General features: G+C 33.8%; 2 protein-coding genes across 3 annotated transcripts in view; one reads left to right on the top strand and one right to left on the bottom strand.

The window, feature by feature from the left end:
- Positions 1 to 1868: 1868 nt before the first annotated feature.
- On the bottom strand, positions 1869 to 4084 carry LOC111423034 (heat shock protein 68-like). Its single transcript, XM_023056291.2, has one exon. It carries the CDS (start codon positions 3950 to 3952, stop codon positions 2018 to 2020), a length of 1935 nt encoding a protein of 644 aa, XP_022912059.2. The 5' UTR covers positions 3953 to 4084; the 3' UTR covers positions 1869 to 2017.
- Positions 4085 to 7850: 3766 nt separating this feature from the next.
- Positions 7851 to 12173, top strand: part of LOC111422851 (breast cancer type 2 susceptibility protein homolog) — a 38258-nt gene continuing 33935 nt past the window's right edge. For both annotated transcript variants that reach the window (XM_023056108.2, XM_071198031.1), the window contains exons 1-2: positions 7851 to 7979; positions 8071 to 8623. In XM_023056108.2, the coding sequence (XP_022911876.2) occupies positions 8083 to 8623 (541 nt within the window). In that variant the 5' untranslated portion in view covers positions 7851 to 7979; positions 8071 to 8082. The remainder of the gene's footprint in view (positions 7980 to 8070; positions 8624 to 12173) is intronic.

The raw sequence follows: 12173 nt of genomic DNA on the forward strand, positions 1-12173 counted from the left end.
GTGGCAACCCAACCCAACCGCACTTTCGACAATTATTGGTGATATTATGTCTGCAATGGACAATGGCGCGACTATTGTTTTGGTTTTACTTGACTTGTCTAAAGCGTTTGACACTATCAATCATCAACTTGTCTTAGCAATTCTTCATTATATTGGGTTCAATAATACATACTTAATTTTTTTTAATAATTATCTGTGCGGGAGAAGTCAGTATGTAGTTATTGATAATGACGTGCCGAATCCAGCCGTATTGAGGTCTGGTGTGCCGCAGGGCTCTACATTGGGTCCCCTTTTGTTCACTATCTATACGTCTCAAATGTTGATCTTTGATCGCTTCTGCTCAAAATTTCATATCTATGCGAATGACACACAACTTTACCACAAATAATTCTCTCTCGCTTTAACTCAAATAATGTGCTAGAGTCTATTGCAGATGTAAACAGTGATTTAGATAAATTTTTAAATATTACTAAAAAACATGGTCTTTTGTTAAAGGGGAATAAATCGGTCTACATGGTATTTGGGGGAAGGGAATCCAAAGCGTTTGTCAGCAATATGGCCCATATCTTTATAGATAGAATTGAATTGGAGAGGAAGGCCTGTGTCAAAAATCTTGGACTTTATATTGTCGGCAGCTTAAGGTTTACCCGTAACACAAGTGAAACTGACCAGGCGTGCTTACGCAAAATTGAAAATTCTTAAATTAAAAAAAATCTTTGTGAGCCTGTAATTTTATCCAATTTTACATACTGTGACACAATTTACGGCCACTGCCTATTGACTGCTGATGCGCGACGTATTCAGGTAGTTCAGAATTCTTGTATTCGTTTTATATTTGGTATACGCCGACGTCAGAGAGTATCATATAAGCTGGAGGAGTTGAAGTGGCTGGATATGTCAAGTCGTCGTCAGTTACATTTTGGTTGTTTTCTTTATAAAGTTATGTCAAGTAAGCTACCAATTTTTTAAGAGGTCTTTTAGTTATAACGCAGCTTGTGTTTTGAATAAGTACAGTCTGCTTTTTGCTCAACCATCGTTTCGTACTTTTAAAAGGTCCCTGTGTCTTAAATTGCTATCATCAACTCGATGTAGTGTATATCTATATATATATATATTTTTTTTTTTTTCTTTTTAGCTCGTTAGGGACATTTATTAATTTTTATTTGTTTAGGGCTTTCATTTTTTATATTTTTTCGTTTTTACTTATCGGCCACGATAATTGTTACAGTTTGAATTTAATTTTGATTTGTTATTACTTTATTTTGTTTTTTTTATACATTTCCTTTTTTTCGTGTATGGGATTTCCAGGAAGACCAGGACGTCATAAATTGGCTCACCTTTAACTTCGTAGTTGCCAAATCTAAAATTTTTGAAAAGTTTATTTATCACACTGTGATGAATTTGCATCACCGCTTACATTCAGCTAAATTCAGTTTTCGTGTGCTAACAGGTAGACTAGGTTTTTTAGGAGCTTTTAAGTCTATTTGCATTTCAACCGACTTGCTTAGATTCATATTAAGGTTTCATATTTTTATACTGAATACAATCAATTACCACTAAATAGCCGTGAAATTGTATAATGCGCTACCACATGAAATGAAAAGTATGGAAACCAAAGAATTTCGAACTTCTGCCAAGAATATGCTCCTGGAAAAGGAGTTTTATTCAGTCCAAGAATACTGCGATTGTTTATAATTTTTACCGACTCATTTTCTAAATGCAAGTTATTGTAATGTCTTTTGACGTAATATTGTATCGTTTTTGTACTTTATTTAAATAAATATGAAGCGGAAGATCCTAGTAAATAAATGAGCATATAAAAATAGTTGAGCAAAGGTGCAGTTATACAAACATTTCTTTTATGGAAAATTATTTTTTATTTAAAAATAAAAAAAGTAATAAATATTATTTATACAATTTAAAATTATTGATAAAGTACTATTTACATAAGCAAAATAATAATATAATAAATAATATAATAATAAATAATTTATAAATTTCTAAAATAAATCACATTTTAATCCACTTCCTCAACAGTAGGCCCTCTATTTTGAAAGTTTCCAAAACCACCAGCTTGACTACCACAATTACCAGAAGGCATTTGACCACCTCCATTTCCACCATGCATTTTTGTCATAATTGGATTGCAAAGCGAAGACAATTTCCTCTGCTTCTCTTCGTATTCCTCAACTTCAGCTAAAGTGTTACTATCCAACCATCTCAAACACTCTTCACATTCTCTTCGAACGGCATTCTTATCAGATTCGTCTAATTTATCCCCAGCTTCATCAACGGCTTGTTTTAATCCGAACACATAACCTTCTAATTGATTTCGCGCTGATATTCTTTTCCTTTGCTTCTCGTCTTCTTCGCGGTATTTCTCAGCTTCGGATAACATTCTATCGATGTCTTGCTGCGATAATCTACCTTTATCGTTCTTGATGGTAATGTTACGACTCTTTCCGGAAGCGGTATCTTTAGCGTCGACGTTCAAAATGCCGTTGGCATCTAAATTGAACGTAACCTCAATTTTTGGAATTCCTCTAGGTGCCGGAGGGATACCGGTCAAGTCGAAGGTTCCCAAAAGATTGTTGTCTTTAGTCATAGCACGTTCGCCTTCAAATACTTGGATCGTTACTGCTGGTTGATTATCGGAATATGTAGTAAACGTTTGAGATTGTTTACAAGGAATTCTGCTGTTGCGCTCGATAATTTTGGTCATAACACCACCGGCTGTTTCAATTCCCAATGACAATGGAGTTACATCAACGAGAAGCACATCTTGAATTTTACTATCGGTTTCACCGCTGAGAACGGCTGCTTGGACAGCTGCGCCATAAGCAACCGCTTCATCAGGGTTAATTGATAAATTCAAAGCTTTGCCGCAAAAATAATTTTGTAGGAGAGATTGAATTTTTGGGATACGCGTTGAACCTCCCACTAATACAATATCGTGAATGGAACCTTTATCCATTTTGGCATCTTGCAAAGCTTTCTCGACCGGATGCAAAGTTCCTCGGAATAAATCGGAACACAATTCTTCAAATCTAGCTCGGGATATTTTGGTATAAAAATCAACACCTTCGTAAAGGGCATCTATCTCAACGGATGCTTCAGTGCTCGAAGAAAGTGTTCTTTTAGCTCGTTCAGCTGCCGTTCTTAAACGTCGAAGTGCGCGAGGATTACTTCTAAGATCCTTCTTGTATTTTCGTTTAAACTCCTCGGCTAAATGATTAACCAGCCTATTATCGAAGTCTTCTCCACCAAGATGAGTGTCACCGGCCGTTGCTCTTACTTCAAAGAGGGAGCCTTCATCTATTGTTAAAATTGAAACGTCGAAAGTACCTCCGCCAAGATCGAAAATTAAAACGTTTCTTTCTCCCTTCAGATTTTTATCTAAACCGTAAGCTAGAGCAGCGGCTGTTGGTTCATTAATAATTCTTAATACATTTAATCCAGCTATTGCGCCCGCATCTTTAGTGGCTTGACGTTGGGAGTCATTAAAGTATGCTGGAACAGTGATGACGGCATCTTTCACGGAACAACCCAAATACGCTTCGGCCGTTTCTTTCATTTTCGTTAAAACCATCGAACTAACTTCTTCCGGCGCAAATCTTTTCGATTCGCCCTTAAATTCAACTTGCATTTTTGGTTTTCCCCCATCATTAACAACTTTGAAAGGCCAATGTTTGATATCGTCTTGTATTTTTTGATCATCGTATTTTCTTCCTATTAATCTCTTCGCATCGAAAATTGTGTTGATGGGATTTATCGCAACCTGATTCTTAGCCGCATCTCCAATTAAACGTTCTGTGTCTGTGAACGCCACATAACTTGGTGTTGTGCGATTACCTTGATCGTTTGCAATAATTTCCACTTTTCCTTGTTGCCAAACTCCGACGCAGGAGTAGGTGGTTCCTAAGTCGATACCGATTGCAGGTGCTTTTACCATTTTAATTGTTTTTCTTGTACTTATAAATTAAATAAATTCGAATAATTTAATATTGTAGTTGAACTGTTTTTGGTATTCTGTCGTAAGTTCGCTTTGATTTGCTCGCTATCGTATTTGAAATACAACTGAATTGGCGCCGGGACAGTTGGCTTTTATACTCGTCCGATTGAGTTCGCGATGTTTCTCGAATATTCTCGAACGTTTCCAGAAAAATAATACTAGTCGGAGTTGCGAGAATCGAGAGTATTCTCGTTGTATTCTAGATTCTCGCTTATGTAATGGAAAGAAGTGGGAATTTTCTATAAATTTTTCCGATTTTACTTCAAAATTATTTTTAATTAGAAATTTATAATTTAAAATAATACGTTATCTGAACCACCGCTACCAGTCCATCGATTTCTCATTAATTATTGTTAAGCAATTCATTTTGGAAAGATGTGGATGTGCGGATTTTAATTGGTAATAACGAAGAATAAAATATCCCAAAGGTATAACGAAAATGTGCGTTTTTTCCAATATCCCAATAACATTATGGAAATTATTTCTGATATCGCGAATGAAAATCGTTTCATCCACATCACTGGACACAAATCTTTTAACAGATGAGAATAGTGTGAATAAAGGATTTACAAGGATTTTTTAAATTGACAGTTTATTGAGCGACACTACAATGACAACAATGTTTGTTCAAATCACTAACAGTTGAACATAAATGAAACATTAATTTTGAAATCATTGTTTAATTAAACTTAATAAAATCGAAATGATTTTTTGGAATAATTTCCATTTCTTATCATTTTTACCATTACATGAGCAAAAATCTAGAATATACCGCGCGAATAGTCTCGATCCACACAAACCTTTGTTGAAAGCGTTCGAGAACGATCGAGAAACATCGTGAACTCAATCGGGTTTCATTTCAAATACGATAGTGAGCAAATCAAAGCGAACTACTAATTAAATTAAACAAACAATAGACAAATGGAAAAGTATTAGAAATACGTTTTTATCATAAAATTGACTTTACAATTAATTTGGCAACAGCAATACCCCAAAATTTCTCCTCAAATTTTATTTCTTCTACAAATAGGCCACAAGGTGTCCACACAATAAAATGACACAATTTTGCCCTCGTTATGGCAAGTTGACCTTGAACTTGCTAGTAATAATTGTGATTTCTATCCTTCATTTTGTTCTGTTATACTGTGGTTTGTGGTGTCAATTTGGTTGCTGTGTAAGGACATTTTACCTCAATTATTTCTTTACTATTTATTATGCCATCTGGTGAGGCACCTAAATACGGATGATCCTGGTAAATAAAAATACGTCAGCAACAAGTTGGTCATTTTAGAATTTGTAAATTGTGGATACAATAGATTATTTATAAATTTATTGGGATTTGTTGATTTAGGCATTTTGCAAACACGTCCAAAATTTGAAGCAGTTTTCTTCGAATTTGAATCCAAAATTCATTTCTATACTGCTCTCCAGTTTGCTTTTCAGTTATTTCTGCTGTTGTTCTAACAAGTGACTGTAAATATGTTGTCTTTTCTTCTTCAGTGCACTCTATCAGTTCTTCTTCATCTTCAATAAAACTATAATATTTTTTCTCCGCTTTTTTTTGACAATGTCTCGTAGCTGCCACCAATTTTCTTTTGCGCACTCGTTCAGCATTACACTTCACCTCGTATGAATTTTTCAATGCAAAATTGATACGTTTCCACCCCCATTTTTTAGTACAAGGCTGCTGGCATGTTGAATAAGCCAGCTACTTCTATGTCGTCTAATATTCCACACTCCTTCATTTTGTCTACATACATGAATTCATTTTCCTTCGAACCGTGACAAAAATAAGAATCATTTGTCCAAAACATGATGTGGGTTGTTCCTAATATCAAACGTGAGTGAATCTATTTGATCTTGTAGGGAGAGATCTTGTTTTCTATGATAATTTATCGCTGATTTAATGAGCTATCTATTCTGACTCATTCAATATATTTTTTTTAATATGTTGCATATGCCTGGGCTAGCCACCTTGTCTTTGGATCTCATTCTTTTATTAGCTATGTCTTCAATTTGGTCCAATAATTCCTTAGCAAATGGTGAGTGCATTCAATTTTTTTTATAACGACATTAACACCCTAAGGTTTGCTTCTCATCTTTATGTATACATTGCTATCTCCATCACCGATTATGGTTACACATTTTAGTTTGTGCATTTCTATACTTATTTTAAATTCTTCCAATGTGATGTCGGACTCCATTGGACTGGATGTTCCTGTTCAATTTTTAGCATTTAAACCTTTATTAGAACACCTTGCGCATATGGGACAATATTTATTTCTGCAAGGAATGAATAAAATCTTGCCTGTTCTTGCTCCAATTATACAGCTGTAAAATTATCAAAAAATTGGATGTTAGTTTAAACCTTCTTTTAAACCACGATGTGAGATAAGGTGAGATTTGAGGCTTTGAGGTGTAACAGAATAATACTTAGTACTCCAGATAATGCATCATATCGGCTTTTATACGATGTTTTAGACCAGGCACCATTAACAACCACGCTAATAAAAGCATTTCCATCAGAGTCTACATCACCCAATTCTAAAGCCAATTTATTTTCAACTTTCCAACTTCTTGCATTGTATGCAACATTTGTTTATAAATACAGTCTGATATAAGGTCGTTATACTGTACGTATTGTCAATATGATTTGACTAATATAATAAACACAAAAACATTTCACACAATTTTCGTTATGAGAACATTACACATTGATACGAGTTGCGCGTAAACTCGTTCATCCACTCGGGATTCATCAACCTCCTATTATATAGAGTTGTTCTAGTGAAAATATTAGCTGTTCCAGATTGCTTAGGTATAATAAGTATATATTTGTGATATGGAACTGAAAATAGAAAAACTATGGTCACAGCAATCAACTAGACATTTTGGCAGCCCAACCTATTTTTAGTTATAACTTCGTAATGCTGTATTCCATAATTTTGATTTTCTAGAACAATAACTAGAACAACCCAGAACAACAAAGAAAATCTGATTTTTCCAAAAATGGGGGGTTAGTAAAAAACCGCTTTGGAACAATGTAGAACAACTCTAGAACAATCTAGAACAATAAAAAATTAAAAATCAAAAAATGGGGGGTTAACTTCCCGCACTGCATAAAAACATTAAATAGTAGAGGGACCAGAACCCTGAGAAAAAAATGGAAATCTAATAAAATATCCGAAACAATCAGCTTATAAATAAAATAATTACATCTTCTTATTTAAAATACATATACATAAGAGACATTACAGTAGCTAATTCATGTAAATTACATCCACAAGTTTCACATTTACAGATATGTCCTTCAGGTATAACACTTTCAATTTTTTCATAATCCAAACCATTCGATTCAACACCAACATTTTCATCGATTCTATTACTTTTATCTTCTTTACATTGCATAGATTTCGAGCAAGTTTTCGATTTAATAAGCGATGAACGACTCATTCTTCCCGTAAGCCTATTAGGTTGATGGACAGGAACAACCTTTTGATACCAAAACTTTCCACATTTTTTCGATGACGTCGACGGACTGCTATGAAAAGAACTTTGCGTTTTCGTAGATGATTTTGATGGAGATACAGAAATTATTTTTCTACTCGAAGTGGGGGAATGTATTTTAGGCGATCTTGGAGAATGTTTCGATTTCATTGTTTAAATAATCTTTTAATCACTTAAATTTTATTTCTAATAAAAAGTCTCTTGTAAATCTAAATTTACACAGTTTAAAAATGAAATAAAAAACCAATTTGATTGACTTATTTTTTTTTATGTCACATTTAAATTTGGCGCTTTTTCCTGTCAAAATATATATATGCGATTTTAATTTGTTATTTTGCGCATGCGTAATGGAAACGTCAGATTTGAAATGTTTTGTATTAGTATGTAGTAAGTTTTTTTCGTATTATTCACATTTGGTTTACGTAAATTTCTAAACAGGTTTATTTTTTATGTATTTGATGTAAGTGTTTTGAATCGATGATGATTCTGTTTCGATTAAATAACGATATGTAAAGAAAATGTAATCTAACCTCAAATTATTTTTATTTAAGATTATAAATATTATGGATACGTGCAGTTCGAACGCGTCTTCAGTAACTTCTTTAGATTTAGAATCGGAACATGAAGATGTGCCTGAAAAACCGTTATCGCCCGTTTTAAGTAAAAGTAAAACTAAAAACAGACGGTTTGTTCGTAAACAATCAAGTAAACAGCCGTTTAAGACGAATCTAGATGTGAAATTTAGGGATGGAGGTGATACACCAAATCCAAATGCTTCAATTAAACAATTTAGAATAGAGGAAATGAACGAACAACAAAGGAAACAATATTACAATATGTTGTGTGATAAAAATGTTTACCGAGAAAATGTAAATGAAATAAGGGACGAGGATACTTGTAGACAAATATTTCCTGTGAGAGAAAAGATCGTTAAGCAAACGCATAATGAAAGTAGGGAAACGGTGATTAATTACAGAGAAAATTCTAAAAGTGTTAAATTTTGTACTGCTAGTGGAAGAGGAATTAATATTTCAGATGAATCTTTACAAAAAGGGAGTGAAATTTTCGAGGATATTTTAGGTGCAGAAAATGAAGGTTATCATGGTAAGTCATTTTCAATCAAATTCGTTTACTAAAAATGTGGAAAAATTCAAGAATCATCATGTGGCTTATAAATCGACGATTTTTTTTTAATAAATGCGAAGAAACATTCGGATTTAGCCCCACATCTCTCAAGATGGCTAAACCCGAATGATTCTAGAGTTACAAGGTTTATACCTGTTAATTAGTTTTAATTGAATTTAACTTTATTTAATTAAAACACTAAATTATTACAATGTCAAATAATAACTTATTGTAAAAGATCCATAATATTAGAGGTTTAATTAAAGTTAGGAGATAAGTAATATAAAATAGACCTCTTGACCTCTAAAGTTTTTTAATAATTAGCTTTATTTAGGGGAGACCGTTTGTTTCTTTGAATTATGTGTCCGATATTATCCAATCTGGAGGTTGAAGGTACAGAAATTATAGAACCGCGTCCTGTGGTGTGTCTTGAGCCAGTTTTGTTGACGCTAATGAGGCTTCGTACAAGTTCTAATCTAAAATCCAACTGAGAAATTGGCTTGTCATTATACAGGGTGATTCACATAAGAACCGACACAGAGCAGGGACATGTAAAGGACAATAAATTAAGATGATTTAACGCAACTTATCTCTATACTAAGTTGTACCCCTGAGGAGTTATAGGCCTTCAAAGTTGGATCTTAAATTTTTAAAACATTGAATATCTTCATAATACATTAAGCTAGAAAAACCAAATTTGGTATACGTTATGAGTGTACCGAAGGCAATTTGAGACCAATTGAGACATTTCAAAGGGTTGATTAAATTTGGTGGATTTAATACATTATTATCTCATTTCATGTGGAATTTAATTCTAAAACTTTTTTTACTCTTATTATTTTTTAAAAAACATTGTCGTTTTCATAAAAAACTCAAATAACTAAAGACACGTATTTCGTTAATGCTACTTAAAATCATCGAAAATTACGCGTGTGAAGTTGGCCATAGATTTCAGCCATAGATTTTAAACTGAAAAAAATGCGTGATCGGGGTATTCAATCGATCTAATTTCAACGGCTTCGTATTCATGGTCTCCTCTTGTTTCAGATTCGAAAAGAAAATTTTCCTAACCATTTCCTATATTCCGGAAAAATTGATTTTCTTCAAACATAAGCAAATGTCGGGCTGTTCGAGGTTTCTAATCGATCCCATTTCAACGGCATTACATTCCTGGTCGCTTCTTGCTACAGCTTCGAAAAGAACATTTTCTAACCATTCCTTATATGCCGAGAAAATCGATTTTCTTCAAACATTCGCAAATTTCGGCCGATTCGGTTCGGGGTTTCTAATCGATCTCATTTCAACGGCATCGTATTCCAGGTCGCCTCTTGCTTTAAATTGGAACAGAAAATGTTTCTAATCATTTCCTATTTTCCGAAAAAACCGATATTCTTCAAACATTCGCAAATTTTGGCTTGTTCGGGGTTTCTAATTGATCTAATTTCAACGGCATTATATTCCTGGTCGCTTCTTGCATCAGAATGAAAAAGAAAATTTTCCTAATCATTTCTTATATTCCGGGAAAATAGTTTTTCTTCAAACAATCGCAAATTTCGGCCTGTTCGGGGTGTCTAATCGATCTAATTTCAACGGTATCGTATTCCTGGTGCCCTTTTACTTCAGATTCAAAAAGAAAATTTTCCTAACCAGTTCTTATATTCCTGGAAAATCGTTTTTCTTCAAACAATTGCAAATTTTGGCATGTTTGGGGTTTCTAATCGATCTAATTTCAACGGTATCGTATTCCTGGTGCCCTTTTACTTCAGATTCAAAAAGAAAATTTTCCTAACCAGTTCTTATATTCCTGGAAAATCGTTTTTCTTCAAACAATTGCAAATTTTGGCCTGTTCGGGGTGTCTAATCGATTCCATTTCAACGGTATCGTATTTCTGGTCGCCTCTTGCTTCAGATTCGAAAATAAAATTTTTCCAACCATTTCTAACCCAATTGTTTGAAGAAAAACGATTTTCCAAGAATATAAGAAATGGTTAGGAAAATTTTCTTTTCGAATCTGAAGCAAGAGGCCACCAGGAATACGACGCCGTTGAAATTAGATCGATTAAAAACCCTGAACGAGCCGAATTTGCGAAAGATTGAAGAAAATCGATTTTCCCGGAAAATAAGAAATGGTTAGGAAAATTTTCTTTGTCCACGACTACCTTATAATATATACCTTATGAATGAGTTTTATAGTTAAAACAAAATGGTAGTCATTTTTCACGGAGTGAATAATAGCGGTGAATAATAATCATTATTCACGGGTAGCCATCTTGACCAGACTAATAATAATTATTTAAAACGTTAAAAGTTCAAAAAACGACAATTTAATTCAATTTTTTAGGAGTTTCTAAATGTTTGACATTAAAAAAACCTAAACAAATTCCTTTTTTCGTATAATTTAAGCATAAATTAATTAATTTTCCTAAAGAAAACGACGTTTTATAAAACTGACATTTAATTTTGACAAATTGTTGTGAAGTTGGTTACAGTTAGTAACATTGCATTTGTGTCACATTGACGTTTAACCTTTATTCAAAAATTTATTTAAAAAATAAATTTATGGAATCAATTTCAATAGTCGTGGACCAAGTATAGTATTCTACTCTCATATAATGAGCTATTATTCACTGAGGTTAATTATGCCACTCGCTACGCTCGTGACATAAACTTAACCTTCGTGAATAATAGCCCTCATTATATGCTCATATAATAATATACTATTTCGAATCTAAAACAAGAGGCGACCATGAAGACGATGCCGTTAAAATTAGATCGATTGAATACCCCGATCACGCATTTTTTTCAGTTTAAAATCTATGGCTGAAATCTATGGCCAACTTCACACACGTAAATTGTAAACAGGTTATTGTAAACAATAATAGTATATTATTATATGAGCATATAATGAGGGCTATTATTCACGAAGGTTAAGTTTTTTTAACACGCGATGTTCACAACTTTGGGATTTTTTTACGCCCTTAAATGCCCCTCCGTAATTATGTCCCTATACTTTTCATTGTACCTTCCCTCTTTTATTTGAGCCCTTCTTTCCTGTCTCTGCACATCTCGGTCCCTATCTCTCAACTCCCTCCACATCTTCCTACCCACCCTTCATCTACTATTTATCTCAGTTACCGAATAGCCCGCTCTTCTATAATAGTTGTCTCTGTCTCCTTTCCCATATCTGACCTCTCACTTCTAAAGTAAAAGTAAACATTGTTTTTTAATTATTTTACCAATTGATAAGATAACTGTCATTCGTGCAATACATAATGGAGCGTGCTAGATGAAATTTAAATCGTGATGAATGTGTTCAAATTGTAACTTTGTCTGATGAAGGACTAACAAATCGCAAACTTGGTAGAGGGTTTGGCGTGGCTCATACAACGGTCGGTAGGGTTCTGCAGAGATTTGTGGAGACCAACGATTATGCTAGACGACGTGGCCAAGGCAGTTTACGAGCTACAAATGCGGTGGAGGATTGATTTTTGATGCTTCGAGCACTTCGGGAACGGTTCACTACTGCACG

Source organism: Onthophagus taurus, chromosome 1 (assembly GCF_036711975.1).
Source record: "Onthophagus taurus isolate NC chromosome 1, IU_Otau_3.0, whole genome shotgun sequence".
Classification (NCBI taxonomy): domain Eukaryota; kingdom Metazoa; phylum Arthropoda; class Insecta; order Coleoptera; family Scarabaeidae; genus Onthophagus; species Onthophagus taurus.